This window comes from Lampetra fluviatilis, chromosome 66 (assembly GCF_964198595.1).
Source record: "Lampetra fluviatilis chromosome 66, kcLamFluv1.1, whole genome shotgun sequence".
Lineage (NCBI taxonomy): Eukaryota > Metazoa > Chordata > Hyperoartia > Petromyzontiformes > Petromyzontidae > Lampetra > Lampetra fluviatilis.
The window spans coordinates 6,049,073-6,069,831 of record NC_136340.1 but is presented as its reverse complement, the minus strand read 5'-3'; the positions used below and the strand labels follow the sequence as shown (position 1 = coordinate 6,069,831).

The 20,759-nt window shown below is 52.5% G+C and overlaps 1 protein-coding gene across 1 annotated transcript in view; it reads right to left on the bottom strand.

Annotated features, from left to right (window-relative positions):
* Positions 1-20,759, bottom strand: part of LOC144952186 (pregnancy zone protein-like) — a 55,156-nt gene that overhangs the window by 8,404 nt on the left and 25,993 nt on the right. The window contains exons 16-30 of the mRNA XM_078882589.1: positions 20,383-20,532; positions 18,440-18,557; positions 16,026-16,110; positions 13,874-14,099; positions 11,294-11,420; positions 10,655-10,776; positions 10,178-10,229; positions 9,596-9,682; positions 8,454-8,630; positions 7,589-7,670; positions 6,402-6,561; positions 4,700-4,768; positions 3,022-3,184; positions 1,551-1,810; positions 214-459 (exon numbers count right to left, since the gene is read on the bottom strand). Coding sequence (XP_078738715.1) covers positions 214-459; positions 1,551-1,810; positions 3,022-3,184; positions 4,700-4,768; positions 6,402-6,561; positions 7,589-7,670; positions 8,454-8,630; positions 9,596-9,682; positions 10,178-10,229; positions 10,655-10,776; positions 11,294-11,420; positions 13,874-14,099; positions 16,026-16,110; positions 18,440-18,557; positions 20,383-20,532 — 2,124 coding nt within the window. The remainder of the gene's footprint in view (positions 1-213; positions 460-1,550; positions 1,811-3,021; positions 3,185-4,699; positions 4,769-6,401; positions 6,562-7,588; positions 7,671-8,453; positions 8,631-9,595; positions 9,683-10,177; positions 10,230-10,654; positions 10,777-11,293; positions 11,421-13,873; positions 14,100-16,025; positions 16,111-18,439; positions 18,558-20,382; positions 20,533-20,759) is intronic.

Here is a 20,759-nt window from a genome sequence, read left to right as displayed (position 1 = left end):
GTTGTTGTTGTTGTTAACGTTCTTAACCCCGTGTGCCCCTGACTGGGACATCTGTGAAAAAAACAGCATTTATAGCTCATCGGATTCCGAATTAACACCTCGCCAAATACAGGCATCGTCAGGGTCGGGATCGAGCCCGCGACCTCCTGCAGACCAGGCGAGGTAGTTAACATTTCCTAGCCCCTGTGGTGTGGGCCCCACCCGCCCCCTCACCTGGAAGAGCACGCAGCCCTGGCCTGTGGCCTCCACGGTGCAGGAGGACACCACGGGAGCAGGAACAGGAGGAGGCAGCTGCACCTGGTGCAGGATGAGGGCGTTGGTGGAGTCGATGGAGACCTCCCGGAGCAAAGTGTGAGCTGAGTCCAGCACGACCGCCTTGATACCGCCACCACCACCGCCACCACCACCGTGCATCAGGGCGGCAAAGGCTGACAGGGCTTGCAGGCCAACTACTGTGTCCTGCTTGGGGTTGGGCAAAGACGGAGGGAGGGAGGGCCAAGAGCTCAACACGATGGCAAGAAGATCTAACTCCAGGTCTGTAGACCCACCAGTAGCAAGGTTATCTAACTCAATGTCTGTAGACCCACCAGTAGCAAGGTTATCTAACTCAAGATCTATAGACCCACCAGTAGCAAGGTTATCTAACTCAATGTCTGTAGACCCACCAGCAGCAAGAAGATCTAACTCAAGATCTATAGACCCACCAGTAGCAAGAAGATCTAACTCAAGGTCTGTAGACCCACCAGTAGCAAGAAGATCTAACTCAAGATCTGTAGACCCACCAGTAGCAAGGAGATCTAACTCAAGATCTGTAGACCCACCAACAGCAAGGAGATCTAACTCAAGATCTGTAGACCCACCAGTAGCAAGAAGATCTAACTCAAGATCTATAGACCCACCAGCAGCAAGGAGATCTAACTCAAGATCTATAGACCCACCAGCAGCAAGGAGATCTAACTCAAGATCTGTAGACCCACCAGTAGCAAGAAAATCTAACTCAAGATCTGTAGACCCACCAGCAGCAAGAAGATCTAACTCAAGATCTGTAGACCCACCAGCAGTAGGAGGATCTGATTCAGGAGGTGACCAATGGGGTCAGAGGACAGAAAGATCTGCTTACATGCAAGGACACCAGCATATAAGCAGATCTTACCCTGTCTTGGTGATCATCATCATCATGATCATCATTATCAATCATCACCATCGATTACCACCATCATCAATCATGAAGATCAATTATCATCAAACATGATCGCCATCAATCACCATCACCATCACCGTCGTCATCATCAACCATCACCACCACCACCACCTCCACCGTGGCCATGAACACCACGACAAGCGTGATGATGACGGGCGGAGTGACAAGCGCGGTGACGGCCGCGGTGATGGGCACGGTGACGGGTGCGGTGACGGGTGCGGTGACGGGTGCGGTGACGGGTGCGGTGACGGGTGCGGTGATGGGCACGGTGACAAGCGCTGTGACGGCCGCGGTGGAGGGCGTGACAATGAGCGTGAGGACGACGAGCAGCGTGGCGACCGCCTCTCGCCTGCGTGGATGAGAACCCCCCGTAGGCGTTCCGCTGCTTGCTCAGCCACTGCACGATGCCGATGTTGGAGCTCATCGCCGAGGAGGCGAGTTGCCCGGGCACCGCCAGGCGGCTCAGCAGCGCGTACGCCGTCGTTTCCACGGCGGCCGACGTGGCCCCGCGATAGGACCGTCGGAAATTGAAGCCCCACTCTTCGTCCTGCTCGTCCTCGTCGTCCTTGTCGTCTTTCTTATTGGCTTCTTTCCAGTGCATGAGTCCACCTGGCGCAGGGGGCGACGACGATCGTCAGGTCAGTCGGCTCGGAGATGTTGAATACCTCGCCTTGGTATGCGGGAGGTCGTGGGGGGTTTGATCCCGAACCTGACGATGCCTGCTGCTGCTGTATATTTGGAGTTTGCGTATCTCTCTCGCATCATCATCACGGTGGCTAGGAGATGTTAACTCTCTCGCCGGGTATACAGGAGGTCGTGGGTTCGATCTCGAACCTGACGATGCCTGTTGTAATATTTGGAGTTTGCGTCTCTCTCTCTCTCTCTCATCATCATCACCATGGTGGCTAGAAGATGATAACTACCTCGCAGGGTATGGAGGAGGTCATGGGCTCGATCCCGTTCCTGACGCCTGCTGTATATTTGCAGTTTGCATGTTCTGTCTATCTCCCTGTCGTGAGATGTTAACTACCTCGCCGGATATGCAGGAAGTCGTGGGTTTGATCCCGACCCTGACAATGGATGTGTCTCCAGATCCTCCTGTTTTCCCCTCCACATTTACCATCACTGCCCCTGCATCTCTACCCCTATCACTATCACTACCCCAACCCCTACCATCACTGCCCCTGCATCTCTACCCCTATCACTACCCCTACCCCAACCCCTACCATCACTGCCCCTGAATCTCTACTCCTATCACTACCCCTACCCCAACCCCTACCATCACTCCCCCTATATCTCTACCCCTATCACTATCCCTATCACTACCCTTACTCCAAACCCTACCATCACTGCCCCTGCATCTCTACCCCTATCACTACCCCTACCATCACTGCCCCTGCATCTCTACCCCTATCACTACCCCTACCCCAACCCCTACCATCACTCCCCCTATATCTCTACCCCTATCACTATCCCTATCACTACCCTTACTCCAAACCCTACCATTACTGCCCCTGCATCTCTACCCCTATCACTACCCCTACCACAACCCCTACCATCACTGCCCCTGCATCTCTACCCCTATCACTACCCCTACCCCAACCCCTATCATCACTCCCCCTATATCTCTACCCCTATCACTATCCCTATCACTACCCTAACTCCAAACCCTACATCACTGCCCCTATATCTCTACCCCTATCACCATCCCTATCACTACCCCTACCCCAACCCCTACCATCACTGCCCCTGTATCACTACCCAACCCCTACCATCACTGCCCCTGTATCTCTACTCCCCCCGCACCACCCCCAACTTGCCTTTGGTGACGGCGCGTGACTGCAGGGCGTCTCGCAGCGCCTGTGCCGTGGCGCCGTCTGCGGACAGGCTGAAGGCGTAGGAGGCGAGCGCCAGCAGGTGCGGGTTGCTGGACTCGAGCAGGTGGGGACGGAGACAGCCCAGAGCTCGCTCCACGACAGGGCCCTGCCAAGGGGACGGGGGGGATAAATAGAGGGGGGTGGGCGGGGGGTGGGGGTGGGGATGAAGGGGGGTACGGGAGATGAAGGGTTAAAGGGGGGGTGCGGGGGGCCCAGTGGCCCCACCACCACCACCACCGTGTAGCCTCTCATTACACAGTGCCTGGGAGATGTTAACTACCTCGCCTGGTATACAGGAGGTCGTGGGTTCGATCCCCAACCCTGATGCCTGCTGCTGTATATTTGGAGTTTGCTTCTCTCTCTCTCATCACCATCACGGTGGCAAGGAGATGTTGACTAGCTCGCCTGGTCTACAGGAGGTCGTGGGTTCGATCCCTGAAACTTTACTCCTGCTTTATAATTGGAGTTTGTGTGTCTCTCTCTCGCTCTCCGTGGTTGCGTGAGCATTTCTTTGGGTCCCCCGGTGTTTCCATCCACATTTAGAATCGACATGACACGTTCAGAGTACTTGGTTGCTCATAAATGTCCACGTGATAAGCCACTTCGTTGATCTATCATTTGTGATGACCAGGTTGCTTCTGGGAACGAGGTCAGTTGGGGCCTTACCTGGTGAAATAAAAGTAGTTTAAATTCCCTCCAATGCTTTCGGTGGCCTCCAGTTCCAGAGAAGAGCCCATCCAGGAAAAAATTACATTTCCCATAACGGAACCCGCGGAAGCAGATATCACAAAGCTACCTCTGAGTTCCCTTCCTCTAATTCACGTGACGTCTCTGCTCCACGCAGAACGGAACCCGCAGAAGCGGATTTCAAAGAGCTACCTCTGAGTTCCCTTCCTCTCATTCAAGTGACGTATCTGCTCCGCGCAGAACGGAACCCGCAGAAGCGGATTTCAAAGAGCTACCTCTGAGTTCCCTTCCTCTAATTCACGTGACGTCTCTGCTCCACGCAGAACGGAACCCGCAGAAGCGGATTTCAAAGAGCTACCTCTGAGTTCCCTTCCTCTCATTCAAGTGACGTATCTGCTCCGCGCAGAACGGAACCTGCAGAAGCGGATTTCAAAGAGCTACCTCTGAGTTCCCTTCCTCTAATTCACGTGACGTCTCTGCTCCACGCAGAACGGAACCCGCAGAAGCGGATTTCAAAGAGCTACCTCTGAGTTCCCTTCCTCTCATTCAAGTGACGTATCTGCTCCGCGCAGAACGGAACCCGCAGAAGCGGATTTCAAAGAGCTACCTCTGAGTTCCCTTCCTCTCATTCAAGTGACGTATCTGCTCCGCGCAGAACGGAACCCGCAGAAGCGGATTTCAAAGAGCTACCTCTGAGTTCCCTTCCTCTCATTCAAGTGACGTATCTGCTCCGCGCAGAACGGAACCCGCAGAAGCGGATTTCAAAGAGCTACCTCTGAGTTCCCTTCCTCTCATTCAAGTGACGTCTCTGCTCCACGCAGAACGGAACCCGCAGAAGCGGATATCACAGAGCTACCACTGAGACCCCTTCGTGTAGAGAGAGCGATGACGCTCGAGGCGTGCACGTGGTTTTCTCCTCTGTCGAGGAACTCACGGAGATGTTGGACTCGAGGAGAGCGGCGGTGACGTAGGCCGTGAGCGAGACATCGTCCGACACTCCTCCCTGGCAAGACAAAGACAAAAATGCCCCGCGAAGCCTTAACAGACTGTTTTGGCAGAGTGCTCGGTGTAGTGTGTTAGGGGTAGAGACGGAGGGGTAGGGAAAGGGGTAGAGGGGAAAGGGTAGAGTGTTAGGTGTAGGGTAGTTAGTGGTCGGGGTAGAGTGTTAGGGGAAGAGTGTTAGGGGTAGAGTGTCAGTGTCAGGGGTAGAGTGTTCGGGGTAGAGTGTTAGGGGTAGAGTGTTAGTGGTAGGGGTAGAGCGGTAGTGGTAGGGGTAGAGTGTGAGTGGTAGGGGTATAGTGTTAGTGGTAGGGGTAGAGTGGTAGTGGTAGGGGTAGAGTGTGAGTGGTAGGGGTATAGTGTTAGTGGTAGGGGTAGAGCGGTAGTGGTAGGGGTAGAGTGGTAGTGGTAGGGGTAGAGTGTTGGCTCGGTAGGGGTGATGCAGTGGTAGAGCTTGTGTGCTTCACAGTGAAAGGTGTCTGGGTTTGAATAACAACTAAGGAGTCTCAAAGTCTCCCCTCCCACCCCTGTTCAACACGAGTTTCCTCCACGTTCTACAGTTTATTCCCATAGATAACAACAACGAAACCCCCGTGCATAAAATGTAACTGGTATTACTGAAGATAAAAACATCTCCACATTACTCAATTGGGACTACAAATAGGAACATCCCCCCCTTCCCCAGGCCACACAACTCTAAAGAGTGTGCAGGAAACAATCAGCTGCCAGGAAGACAATTCACCTGCAAGATGGCCGCCGCGACGTCACCCATGCAACATGGCCGCCGTGATATCACTCATGCAAGATGGCCACCGTGACGTCACTCATGCAAGATGGCCACGGTGATGTCACTAATGCAAGATGGCCACCGTGAAATCACTAATGCAAGATGGCTAAGGTGATGTCACTAATGCAAGATGGCCACCGTGATGTCACCCATTCAAGATGGCCACCGTGAAGTCACCTTTGATAGATGGCGACCTTGAAGTCACTAATGCAAGATGGCCATCGTGAAGTCACTCATGCAAGATGGCCACCGTGAAGTCACTAATGAAATATGGCCACCGTGAAGTCACTCATGCAAGATGGCCACCGTGAAGTCACTCATGCAAGATGGCCACCGTGAAGTCACTCATGCAAGATGGCCACCGTGAATTCACTAATGCAAGATGGCCACCGTAATATCTCCCATCTCATATTAACATGCTAATCTCTGACATTAACATAGCTACCTCCACGTCCACATCGTGCAGGCCACTCTCCGATCTTACATTAACATGCACATTTCTCACATTAACATCACTAGCTCCGCCCACTTTGTTTATGACCCTTGAGCTGCACCCATTTTAAACCTTTAAAACAGCCTGCTTCAGCAGCTTTCCCCCTCTTTTTTCCTCCGGATCACGATCGCTTGTGTTGTGATCGAAACGTCGTGGTTTTTGTTCATTTAATTTTTATGAATTTGAACCTATCTACGTGACTTTACCGAAAGACCCAAAGAATTTGTACTACTTCTTACATTTGTGTATTGCGCTCATCATTGTGATGTTCTGACCCCGTTGGCCCCCGGAATCTGGACATCTCTACAGCTCCAGTGGGAACAACGAGCATTCCGATTCTGGTGTCAAAAGCGGCACCTTCATGGCGTTGTTGAAGAGCCGTCCGACGCTGATGAAGCAGCCAGTGGAGGCGTTTTGGTGCTCTACGAGCCAGGAAAACGGCCCGGTGATGTGGCCCTCGGATACGGCGATGTGCTTGGAGGCTCTCACAAAGGACTTGAGCACAAACGCCGTGAGCCTGGGGGCACAAATAGCGAAGGGGGTGAGTAGAATAACGATGCTAGGGGTGAGTAGAATAACGATGCTAGGGGTGAGTAGAATGACGACGCTAGGGGTGAGTAAAATGACGACACTAGGGGTGAGTAGAATGACGATGCTAGGGGTGAGTAGAATGACGATGCTAGGGGTGAGTAGAATGACGATGCTAAGGGTGAGTAGAATAACGATGCTAGGGGTGAGTAGAATGACGACACTAGGGGTGAGTAGAATAACGATGCTAGGGGTGAGTAGAATCACGACGCTAGGGGTGAGTAGAATGACGATGCTAGGGGTGAGTAGAATAACGACGCTAGGGGTGAGTAGAATGACGATGCTAGGGGTGAGTAGAATAACGACGCTAGGGGTGAGTAGAATAACGACGCTAGGGGTGAGTAGAATAACGATGCTAGGGGTGAGTAGAATGACGACGCTAGGGGTGAGTAGAATGACGATGCTAGGGGTGAGTAGAATAACGATGCTAGGGGTGAGTAGAATGACGACACTAGGGGTGAGTAGAATGACGACGCTAGGGGTGAGTAGAATGACGATGCTAGGGGTGAGTAGAATGACGATGCTAGGGGTGAGTAGAATGACGATGCTAGGGGTGAGTAGAGTAACGACGCTAGGGGTGAGTAGAATGACGATGCTAGGGGTGAGTAGAATAACGACGCTAGGGGTGAGTAGAGTAACGATGCTAGGGGTGAGTAGAGTAACGACGCTAGGGCTGAGTAGAATGACGATGCTAGGGGTGAGTAGAATAACGACGCTAGGGGTGAGTAGAGTAACGACGCTAGGGGTGAGTAGAATGACGATGCTAGGGGTGAGTAGAATAACGACGCTAGGGGTGAGTAGAGTAACGATGCTAGGGGTGAGTAGAGTAACGACGCTAGGGGTGAGTAGAATAACGATGCTAGGGGTGAGTACAATTACCACATCTGCCCCTGATAACGCGTGAATCGATTAGAGATGATTTAGCAATGTCTCCTTGGTGACCGATGACACCGTACCATGTGTTTCCATCATCGTCGCTCTTTCCGAACGCGCTGTAGGAATGGTCGTCACGTTTGTAGGTCAGCTGCCGTTGGTACCCTGCGAAGTTGAACAGCGCAGAGGCAACAATAAAAGCAACAATCTTGATTTGAAGTTTTGCGTGACGGCTGGAATCCATACTCTTTGGTTCTTTCGATAAAGTCACGTGGGTAGAAAAATAAATAATAGGTCACGACGTGTCGATCGCAACACAAGCAATCGTCATCAGGTGGAAAGATACAGCAGTAGAACTGCTGAACAGGAGAGACCTGCTGCAACAAGAGGTTATATATAGATTTGAGGTGGGTGTCACCCAACGGTAAGTAGGCGGGGTCAGAGATGGAAAGGAGTCCCGTCGCCGCACGCACGCACACCAGCTGCGTCAAAGTGAGAGATTGGCATGTTCACGCGAACGAGTACAATGGAAAATAATAGCGACGCGCTCAGTAGCGGAACGTATCCATTGATTAACGAAAGTAAAAACTTTTTTTATGAATTATCCGATTTTGTGCTTTGCAGGTGAAAGACCGGTCTCTGATGGGATCTCTAGACAGTGATCGACAGAGTGATCTCTGATGCGTCTCTAGAGAGTAACAGACAGAGTGGTCTCTGATGTGTCTCTAGAGAGTGACAGAGAGTGGTCTCTGATGAGTCTCTAGAAAGTGACAGACAGAGTGGTCTCTGATGGGTATCTCTAGACACTGACAGACTGGTCTCTGATGGGTAACTCTAGACACTGACAGACTGACTGGTCTCTGATGGGTGTCTAGACACTGACAGACTGACTGGTCTCTGATGGGATCTCTAGAAAGTGACAGACAGACACACTGATCTGACACTTACCAACTCGTAGAAAGTTGAGCACCTTTTCTCGGACCGCGTCGGTCAACTGCCCGGAGTTCTGCAGGTACTCCTGGATGTAAATGTTGGGCGCGAACTTGACCATGTTCTGCTCTCCGCATCCCGTCGGTAGGGTGAGGAGCTTGTCCAAGTTCTGAAGCGCCGAGCCCATGATGTCCCCTGGAGGGCGACGAGGAAGGCTCAAGTCATCCTTGCTACCCTGTGTGTGTGTTGAACTTCTTTCGCACCGTACGTAGCCAACCGCGCTATTATAAACGTAAAACGTACGAAGTTTTTATTTAACAGCCAAGGCCCCACTGAGTCGCTATGTGGGCTGCTTTTTCATGAGCGACGTGGCTGTCACAAATGATAGCCCAATGAAGAGGGGGCCTCTATCAGTCGTCATCACGTCAAAATTTACAGCAGCAGCAGCAGCAGCCAAATGGTCTCAGCGTGTGCTGCTGATACTAAATGTGGATGGAAAAGAAAACCGGGGGACCCGAAGAAAAAGTCCACGCGACCACGTGGGGGAGAGAGAGGAAGGCCAGCTACAAATATACAGCAGCAGGCGTCAGGTTCGGGATCGAACCCACGACCTCCTGCATACAAGGTGAGAAAGTTAACATCTCCTAGCCGTAGTGGGTGAGCGGGTGAGTGGGTGAGTGGGTTAGTGAGTGATTGCGTGGGTGAGTGAGTGCGGGGGTAAGTTAGTTGGTGGGTGAGTGAGTGAGGGAGTAAGTTAGTTGGTGGGTGAGTGAATGAGTAAGTGAGTGAGTGGGTGAGTGAATGAGTGAGTGAGTGGGTGAGTGCATGAGTGCGTGAGTAAATGAGTGAGTGGGTGAGTGGGTGAGTGAGTGAGTGAGTGGGTGAATTAGTGGGGGGGTAAGTTAGTTGGTGGGTGAGTGAGTGAGGGAGTAAGTTAGTTGGTGGGTGAGTGAATGAGTAAGTGAGTGAGTGGGTGAGTGAATGAGTGAGTGAGTGGGTGAGTGCATGAGTGCGTGAGTAAATGAGTGAGTGGGTGAGTGGGTGAGTGAATGGGCCCTGCTGTGCCCTATTGGATAAATCCGGCCCCTGACTTCTGCCAGGGGCCGGAGTGTTTAAATCGCTGATGGCAGCGCCAGACCGGGGCCGAGTGTGAAACTCACCGGCGATCGTGGCGTACGCCCGGGCAGAGCCCAGGATCACGTTGGCCGGCAGGGACATGTTGAAGACGAAGCGCTCGGACGCTGGCGCTGGGAAGGAGACGACGCGGCAGAGACAAATCAAAACAAAAGTGGCGGTGGTGGCGGTGGTGGCGGTGGTGGCGGTAGTGGCGGCGGTGACAGAGGTGGTGGTGACAGTGGTGGTGACGGTGGTGGTGGTGACGGTGGTTGCGGTAGTGGGGGTGGCGTTGACAGTGGTGGTGGCGGTGACGGTGGTGGTGACGGTGGTGGCGGTAGTGGCGGTAGTGGTGGTGACGGTGGCAGTGGTGGTAGTGGTTGCAGGGGGAGCTCCATGAGTGGGACTGTGTGAGTGGTCCCAGGGAGGAGCTCCATGAGTTGGACTGTTGGAGTGGTCCCAGGGAGGAGCTCCATGAGTGGGACTGTGTGAGTGGTCCCAGGGAGGAGCTCCATGAGTTGGACTGTTGGAGTGGTCCCAGGGAGGAGCTCCATGAGTGGGACTGTGTGAGTGGTCTCAGGGAGGAGCTCCATGAGTGGGATGTGTGAGTGGTCCCACAGGAGACTCACATTTGGGGCACAGGAGAGAGCTGTATGCAAGCTCTTTTGGAATCCCCTCCGGCTGAAACAACAACAACAACCACCACAACAACAACCGTGTCAACAACCACATCAACAACAACAACATCATCAACAACAACCACATCAACAACCACATTGATAACGAAAACAATGCTCCTGATGACGTCACTGATGGTGGTGGCGGTGATGTCACCTGGACAATGATGACGATGGTGATGACGACGATAGTGACTATGGTGACGATGGTGGTGATGGTGATGATGGTGGTGATGATGACGATGGTGATGACGACGATAGTGACTATGGTGACGATGGTGGTGATGGTGACGATGGTGATGACGATGGTGATGACGATGATGATGACAATGGCGATGATGATGGCGATGATGATGGTGACGACGGGGATGATGGCGACGATGGCGACGATGATGACGATGGTGACGATGGTGACGATGACGAAATCACCTCGACGATGACGCTCCGCACCACCGTGTCCACGGCCCGCTCTTCCGGCACCACCACCACCTCGTTCCCGCAGGGCTCAGCGCTGCGCACCGCCGCCGCCCTCACGCTCACGTTCACCGTGCCTGGCACCGCGCCCCCAGTGGGACGAGAGACAGGCGAGGTGGGGAAGGGTGGAGGGGAGGGGTGGAGGAGGAGAAGAGGGGGGAGGACAAGGGGGCAGGGAGGGAGGGAGGAGAGGGAGGGAGCTCAACTCAGTGCCACTGGCTCCATCGATACCCCAGCACGGAGTAGAGGTAGAGAGTTGGGGGCTCACCCAGGGTAGTGGTAGGGGTAGAGTTAGGAGTAGAGGTAGTGGTAGTGGCAGGGGTAGTGGTAGGAGTCGTGGTAGGGGTAGTGGTAGAGGTAGGGGTAGAGGTAGTGGTAGTAGTCGTGGTAAGAGTAGTGGTAGTGGTAGTGGCAGGGGTAGGGGTAGGAGTCGTGGTAGGGGTAGAGGGTGCGAGTTGGGGCCTCACCCAGGGTAGTGGTAGTGGTAGGGGTAGTGGTAGAGGTAGTGGTAGAGGTAGGAGAAGTGGTAGTAGTCGCGGAAGGGGTAGTGGTAGAGGTAGGGGTAGAGATAGAGTGTGCGAGTTGGGGCCTCACCCAGGGCGAGCGGCTCGATGAGGAAGCTGAAGAGGCCCTTCCTGTCGGGACACACGCAGCTCGCGGCGCCACGGGGGCCTCCCGCGGACACCGCAAAGTGCTCCGAGTCCAGCAGCGTCACCTCGATCTGTAGCAGCAACAATATCCACGCCTACTCTTAGGTTTTTTCGCTAAGGTCACGTAGGTAAAAAAATTTTTAAGTTGATAAAAGTAATAATGGAAATAAAATAGCAAAATAAATCACGACGACGTTTCGGAGGCAACACGAGTCTCCGTCATCAGGTGGGACCGTCACAGCTGAATTTACTGCATCAAGTGAGGACAAATTCCAAAAGACCAGCCCTTAAATACAAGTTAAGGGGGAGGGGCTTATCTGAATGTGGTAACCAGGGAATGGAACGTGGGGGTGGTGGGCGGGGCTACAAGAGAAATTGGTCAACGTCGACCTGTGCAAGAACACAATCGGTGTACCTCGACCTAAACCGATGTTGGTTGAGAATCGAAATACACCAACATCACCGCCACCGCCAGCATCACCACCTCCACCATCAATTTCACTGTCACCATCACCACCTCCACCATTACCTCCACCACCACTTCCACCATCTCCATCACCAACAACAACAACCGCCATTCGCCACTAAGTGGCGGTCACGTCACCACGACGCATGTGCCAGGCCATGTGCACCTTGAGGCCACGTGAAGTGTCGAACGCCCGCTGGCAGGAGGTCACGGGGCAAACCCAGATGCCACGGGTCGACTGACTGAGACGACTATCTGATGCACCACCTGTGTCCCCTACTCTGCCAAGTTGCTGTACTTTAGCCACCCGGCGCTCCGCTCATTGTTGTGAGCAACGCTCCTCTGCCCTCCGTTGTTGTTGGAGGGCGACTGCCTCCAACTGCCCAGTAGCGTCCTTCACGAGCCTCCTCCACAGAGGCCGATCTTGACACCGCTGGTACCGATCATCAGCAAGTCCACTCAGCTCCACGTCCTCCTGTACCACATCACTTCATCTTTTCTCTAGCCCGTGCCATGCCCGTTTAGCCCCATCGATTTGGCCGAACAAAAGATGTTTAGGTATGCGGTTGCTGGGCATGCGGGCCGGGCTACATGACCCAGCCAACGCAGCCTTGCCTGCCGGAGGAGCTCACCGATGGGACTTTGTCCATATCTTTCAAGGATTTGTGAGCTCCTCACACAGTCCAGCCTGGTTAAACCCAGCATAGATCGTAGACAGGCCAGCCTAAATATTTCTAACCGGCGAAGATGTTCCATTAGGGGGGTCCACGTTTCGCAAGCGTAGAAAAGGGAGGGAATGACTGTGGCCGAGAAGCCCTGAAGCTTCGTGTGGATTGAGAGACCAGGTAGCTTCCACACAGCGTTACGCAACCGATGAAAAGATAATGCCGCTCAACTGATTCGGAGTGAGACCTCTGCTGTTAAACTGGAGCCGGTCATGAGCACACTGCCAAGGTATTGGAAACTCTCCACTCTCTCCACAACTGCCCCATCACCAATTGGGAGTTGTGGGGATAATGTGTCCGATGGTACGAAATACCCAGGCATGTGCTTCGTTTTGGTGGGGCCGATGGTAAGGCCCCACCCTCTTGGTGCAAAGCTCCAGGTTCAGCAGCAGCGCCTCCAACTCCTCCTCTGAGTGAGTAGCAATTACCAGATCATCAGCATATATAACCTGGTTGAGCAATAGGGAGCCATCCCTTGACCGCACCCAGGCATCGACCAGCCTCCCATTGTATCTGTACCAGATGGAAATTCCTCCGGTACAGCTATTGAAGGCTTCACGAACTACGCGGTCAAAATAGATGCTAATTAATGTTGGAGCCAGTTCAAATCCCTGTCGCACCCCAAGGTGTACAGGGAATGGCTCTGACTCCAGGGCACATAGTTTTACCCGGGCCCGCTCACTATCATGAAGGTCCTTAACGATCGTGAGCAGAGGATCAGGGACTCTGAAAGCACGAAGAACAAACCAGATCTCAGGCCTACTGATGGTATCATAGGCTTGACCAGGTCAATAAAGCAGAGATGTAGGTCTTGTTGGAATTACCTACACCTCTGCTGTAGCAAATGGACAGAAAATATGGCATCTGTGCAGGACCGCCCTTTCCTGGAACCGCATTGGGACTCCACAAGGCTCTCCTCAGCATTCCTGGCAAGGCGATGTTGGATAATTCTTGCCAGGACCGTTCTGGGTACACTGAGGAGTGAGATGTCCCTGTAGTTGTTACAGTATGTGGGGTTCCCCTTCTTAAAGAGGGGGACCACCAGGGCATCCTTACAATCCTGCGGAACCCATCCAGTGGTCCAGACTGTTATTATCACCATCATGAAGGTACTTAATGATCGTGAGCAGAGGATCAGGGACTCTGAAAGCACGAAGAACAAACGAGATCTCAGGCCTGCGATGATGAATTTTTCGCTTGCAACTTTCATCGGCAAGCTGAGACCAGGCCACTGTGCGTTTGAATGGGGGTCCTAGATGGACACCCACCACCGGAGTGGAATATCACCACCACCACCACCAGCAGCAGCAGCAGCAGGAGAGGTGCCGGTCACCTTGAGGCAGCTGTGCAAGTAGTTGTGGACGCTGATGGCGAGCGGGAAGGTCTCGCCGCGCACCACAGAGTAGGGCAGCACGGGTTCGACGAAGAACGGGGTGAAGACTCGGAGCGAGGAGACCTCGGAGAGGCCGAAGCCCGCCGGCGACGAGCAGAATGCCGAGGCCTTCCACTCGGTGATGGAGTCTGGCACCTTTACCGCCACCTGCACCAAGCCAGATTCACTTGGGGGGGCGGGCGGGGAGGGGGGGCGGCGGAGGGTGGCAGCGTTAGGATGGGGGGGGGGGGTGATGGTGACATTAATATGAGGTGTTCGGAGACTCGGGGGAGGCTGGCCAGTTAACCATCAGCTGGGGGCAAAGCTCCTGGCCAGAGATTGGGTGGGTGAATGAGAGTGCGGGGGCTTGGCTGAGTGAGTGGATGAATGAGTCAGTGAGTGGGTCAGCAGGTGAGTGAGTGGGTGGGTGGGTAGGTGAGTGAGAAGGTGAATGAGTGAGTGAGGGGTGGCTGGGTGAGTGGATGGATGAGTCAGTGGTTGAGTAAGTGGGTGAGTGAGGGAGTGAGTGGGTGAGGTAGTGGGTGGGTGAGTGAGTGAGTGAGTGAGTGAGTGAGTGAGTGAGTGAGTGAGTGAGTGAGTGAGTGAATGAGTGAGTGGGTGAGTGAGTGAGTGGATGAGTGAGTGGGTGAGTGAGTTAGTGGGTGAGTAGGTGAATGAGCGAGTGAGTGGGCGAGTAGGTGAATGAGTGGGTGAGAGAGTGGGTGAGTGAGTGAGTGAGTGAGTGAGTGGGTGAATGAGTGAGTGGGTGAGTGAGTGAGTGGTTGGGTGAGTGAGTGAGTGATTGAGTGGGTGAGTGAGTGAGTGAGTGGATGGGTGAATGAGTGGGTGTGAGTAGGTGAATGAGTGAGTGGGTGAGTGAGTGAGTGGATGGGTGAGTGAGTGAGTGGATGGGTGAGTGAGTGGGTGAGTGAGTGGGTGGGTGGGTGGGTAGGTGAGTGAGTGGGTGAGTGAGTGGGTGAGTGAGTGAGTGGGTGAGTGAGTGAGTGGGTGAGTAGGTGAGTGAGTGAGTGAGTGGATGAGTGAGTGGGTGAGTGAGTGAGTGAGTGGGTGAGTAGGTGAATGAGCGAGTGAGTGGGCGAGTAGGTGAATGAGTGGGTGAGAGAGTGGGTGAGTGAGTGAGTGAGTGGGTGAATGAGTGAGTGAGTGGGTGAGTGAGTGAGTGGTTGGGTGAGTGAGTGAGTGAGTGAGTGGGTGAGTGAGTGAGTGAGTGGATGGGTGAATGAGTGGGTGTGAGTAGGTGAATGAGTGAGTGGGTGAGTGAGTGAGTGAGTGGGTGAGTGAGTAGGTGAATGAGTGAGTGGGTGAGTGAGTGGATGGGTGAATGAGTGGGCCTCCAGGATAATCAGGACCCCTGCCTCCTGCTGAAGACTGCCGTGTCTTGGTGTCACTACACCGAGCGTTCGTCAAAGCGGAGGCGGTGAGGGTTGGCGGGGCGAGCGAGTGGCGGAACCTGGTCTGGTGGCGGCGATGGTGGCGGTGGTGGTAGTGGTGGTAGCGGTGGTAGTGGTGGTGATGGTGGTGGTAGCGATGGTATTGGTGGTGGTGATGGTGGTGATGGTGGTGGTAGCGATGGTAGTGGTGGCGGTGGTGGCAATGTTGGTGGTGGCAACGACGACGGTTGTTGGCATTGATGGGGGACGACAAAGGTGGTGGTGATGGCGGTTGGTGGAGGTGGCGTTGGTGGTGATGGTGGTGTCATTGGTGGCGATGGTGATGTCATTGGTGGCAATGGTGATGTCATTGGTGGAGATAGTGGCGGTGGTGGTGGTGGCAATGGTGGTTGGTGGAGGTGGCATTGGTGGTGATGGTGGTGTCATTGGTGGCGATGGTGGTTGATGGTGGTGATGGTGGCAGCGATGGTGGTGGTGGTGTGGGCGATGGTGATTGATGGTGGTGGTGGTGGTGGCGGCGGCGATGGTGGTGGTGATGGTGTCATTGGTGGCGATGGTGGTTGATGGTGGTGATGGTGGCGGCGATGGTGGTGGTGGTGTGAGCGATGGTGATTGATGGTGGTGGTGGTGGCGGCGGCGATGGTGGTGGTGGGGGTGGTGTTGGCGATGGTGGTTAGTGGTGGTGGTGATCCTGGTCTCACCTGACTGGGTAGAGATCCCAGATCCACGTTTCTGGGAAATATTCTCTGACGATCTCCTTCACCATCTTGGAACCCTCTATGTCATCTGTGCAGTTTAACCGACAGGCAACGCAAGCAACACCATGGTACATAAGGTAGACAAGCTACACGATTTACATGAGGAACACAAGTTACATAAAAACACAAGTCACATAAGGAACACGATTCACAGAAGGAACACCGGCTACACTTCCTTTATTCCTTCCCTCATTCTTTTCCTCCTTCCTTCATTCCCTCCCTTCCTTCCCTCCTATCCCGAATCATTCCCCCCTTCCCTGATTTATATAACCGGAGCCGGGGAGGGCCTTGAAGCCGCCACATATTTCGCTTCCCAGGAATGAACCCAACTCATGCAGCAGCAAAAGAAGGAACACGTTGGTGACAGGCCGTGATCAGAGGTCGCGAACGGGTTTTGATACCCGTACCCGGCCGCACCAGGGTCACAAACGGGTACCCGTACCCGGCCGGATATGAACGAGACGGCCTATTGTTTGGGTCTTTCAGTAACGTCACATAGATAGGTTCGAAATGTCGTAGTTTTAATTTATTTTCTTTGAACCTATCTACGTGAGTTTAACACGCGGGTTTTTAGCGACCAATATCATCCATAATAGAGTTTGTTTTGGGTTCGATCGCGTAAATATATAAATGTGTCGTTAAAACCCACCACCACCCGACACAAATCTGGCTGTCGCCTGAAGAAGCTAGTTGTAAATACTGGCGAAACGTCGTACTCAGTTTGTAAATGTTGAGGCTGGGCTCTCCAACACACCGGTGTGCTGTACTAGAACACTACACTATACACTACACTACTATACACTACACTATACACTACCATACACTACACTACTATACACTACACTACTATACACTACTATACACTACACTACTATACACTACACTACTATACACTACACTACTATACACTACACTACTATACACTACACTACTATACACTACACTACTATACACTACCATACACTACACTATACACTACCATACACTACACTACTATACACTACACTACTATACACGAGTGCTGTACTAGTGACGAATTGGCACGCTCAGTTCACGTGACAACCCTTACTAGTTGGCTGTGTCGGGTGGTGGCGGGTTTTAACGACACAGCATTTCTATATTTACGCTATCTACGTGACTTTACCGAAAGACCCAAAGAATATGAATTCCTACAGTCACGAAAGCTTTTAAGTCACGAGACGACCCCATTGTTTCATTTGAACCGCGTGCTCGCGAGGTCAGACCGTCGACGCTTTCGAACTATTCGAAACGCATTCGACGAGAACGCATTCTGCGTGGAGATCGCCACTCTGAGGTGCTGCCCATTGTTATGGTTTAGCCACGTGATCGCGAGGTTGGACCATTGATGCTTTTGTGATCGTCAAGTACGGATTGACTTGGTGCGTATTTTTGCACGGGCTCCGCCGTCGCTATGCCGATGATAAGAGTTTGATGTTGGGGTAGGTTGAGATTAAAGTTGCTGAGATAAGTAAAACAGGTTTACGAGTAGATTTGAAGCTTTCGTGACTGCAAGGATTCACTCTTAGTTTTTTCGGTAAAGTCACGTAGGTAAAAAAAATGAGATTAAAATTAATCTGGCTGTGACGGTCCCACCTGATGACGGAGACTTGTGTTGCCTCCGAAACGTCGTGATTTTTATTATTTTATTTTTATAAATTTTCATTTCATTTTTTTCCTACGTGACTTTACCGAAAAAACTAAGAGTATAGGTTTACGAGTGCTCATCGTCGTAATGATGAACTGTATCCCGCGGTGAGATCTGAATCCCAAAACCTGACACAGTTATACATCATAATTGTGAAAGCAAAAAATCATGAATGTAGAGGCAGAGAATCATAAATGTTGAGATGAAAGCGAGAATCATTGATATTATCACAATTGGTGAAGCATGCTCCTAGGCAACGAGAGAGACAATAATGATAATCGCACCACATACTAATTGAACACGAGATGACACACACACGCACACACATAATCACACACACATAATCACACACACACACGTAACTTTTTGTTAAGACACGTGTCATTAATTACACTTAACACACATTTGTTGTTAATTGCACTTATTTACACACATGAACATATTTTTTGTTGCAATTTGTACATTTTTATTTTTTTTAATCAAATTTCTTATTTAATATTTATTTTAATAACAATAAATACAACATGGTGGTGGTGGAGATTAGTGGTGGTAGTGGTGATGGTGATAATGGTGATAATGGTGGTGATAGTGGTGGTGGTGGAGACAATGATAGTGGTGGTGGTGGAGACGGTGATGGTGGTGGTGGTGGCGGCGGTGGTCGTGGTGGGTGGTGGACATCTGAGATTGGTACCTTGCTCCATGAGCTCATCCTTTGTGTTATAGACGATGGAATGTTGAGTGTACACCCGCTGTAGGCAATCCATCGACCCCTTCACGGTAGTGTCGGTCAGAACCACCAGGCCCATGCCCTGTGAGTTGAAGAAGATAACGGTTGCGGTAGTGATGGTAATTATAATCATGATTATTATCAGTCGACTGACTGAGATGACTGGGCGATGCACCACCTGTGCCCCCTACTGTGCCAAGATGCTGTGCTTTAGCCACCCGGCGCTCCACTCACTTTTGGGAGTGTCGCACCTCCACCCTCTGTTGTTATTGGAGGACGACTGCCTCCAACTGCCCAGTAGCGTCCTTCACGAGCCTCCTCCACTGAGGCTGATCTTGACACCGCTGGTACCAGTCATCGGCAAGTCCACTCAGCTCCACGTCCTCATGTACCACATCACTCCATCTCATCTCTAGCCCGTGCTGCGCCCATTTATCCCCCTCGATCCAGCCAAACAAAAGCTGTTTAGGCATGCCAGAGAAGCTCACTGATGGGACTTGGCCCAGATCTTTCAAGGATTTGTGAGCTCCTCACACAATCCAGCCAGGTTAAACCCAAGATGGATCGAAGGCAGGCCAGCCTAAATGTTTCTAACTGGCGAAGATGCTCTGTTAGGGGGGTACACGTTTCGCAAGCGTAGAGAAGGGAGGGAATGACTGTGGCCGAGAAGACCTGAAGCTTCCTGCGGAGCGACAGACCAGGCAGCTTCCACACAGCATTACGCAACCGATGAAAAGATATTGCCGCTCGACTGATTCGGAGTGAAACCTCCGCTGCCAAACCGGAGCCGGTCATGAGCACACTGCCCAGGTATGGGAAACTCTCCACTCTCGACACAACTGCCCCATCACCGATTGGGAGTTGTGGGGGCGGAGTGTCCGATGGTAAAAAATACCGAGGCAGGTGCTTAGTTTTGGTGGCATGCTCCAGTTTAAGCAGAAGCGTCTCTAACTCCTCCTCTGAATGAGCAGCAATTACAAAATCATCAGCATACATAACGTGGTTGACCAATAGGGAGCCATCCCTTGACCGCACCCGGGCATCGATCAGCCTCCCATCATATCTGTACCAAATGGAAATTCACCTGGTACAGCTATTGAAGGCTTCACGAACTACGTGGTCAAAATAGATGTTAAATAATATGGGAGCCAGAGGACATCCCTGTCGCACCCCAAGGTGTACAGGGAAATGCTCCGACTCCCGACCACGTAGTTTTACCCGGGCCCGCTCACCTTCATGAAAGTCCTTAATGATCATGATGGAGTTAAATAGGGATTTGTGATCGCGGGCCACTGAGGCAGACTCCATCTCCTCAGCAACCCCCGACCACCTCCCATCCTTGCAGGGCCTCACGGCTCTCCGAACCTCCGAGCGAAGGCTGCGGTAAGCCTCCTCATTCTCTGACGTGGGATGCTGTAGACGATGAGAGTGGGCCTGTCGCATTTTCTCAACCATCCTGAACACCTCCTCTGTCAGCCAGGGTCTCTGGGGAGGTCTGGACCGTGTACCCAAAGCAGCCAATGCAGCTGCATGAGTAACACTCCTAAACCTCGCACATTTACCCTCAACATCAGGAGGAGTGGGGGACGATGCCAACCCCAGCTGCAAGTGACACACACTCACCCATTGACACACACAGACACTTTGCTGTACCACATCCAGGGTACAGCACTGGTGGTGGAGGTGAGGATTGTGGTGGTGGTAGAGATGAAGATAGTGGTGGTGGTGGTGGTGGAGATGGTGGTAGTGGTGATGGTGTTGGTGGTGGTGGTGGTGGAAATGGTGGTAGTGGTGGAGATGATGATAGTGGTGATTCTGATGTTGGTGGTGGTTATGATGTTACTGGTGGTCACGCTGTAGTATTGTTCTTGTTGGTGGTGGTGTTGTGGGCGTTGTGGAGCACACACCTTGAACAGCCGATGCACGCTATTTTGGAAATCATCCATCCATGCACCGTACGATCGTTTGCGCCGTCGATCATGTTCCGAGCTGCAATCCCACCCCTCGATTCCGTCGAAGTAGTAAGTGAGGTCCTGCACCTGAAGCCTTTGGAAAATCTGTCGGGACAAATCGCCGCGAGAGCAGACAGAGATGCGGCGAGAAGACAGAGTTGACTTTCTTTGTCCCCGTAATATTTGCAGCCTCGACACAGAGGCATTGTTTCTCTGTGTGCCTTTGTGTGTGTCTCTTTCTATGTATCTCTGTGTTATCTCTCTCTACTTGTGTGTCTGACTGTGTCTCCGTGTCTGTGTTTTGTCTCTCTCTCAAATTTAGCAATCTTTGG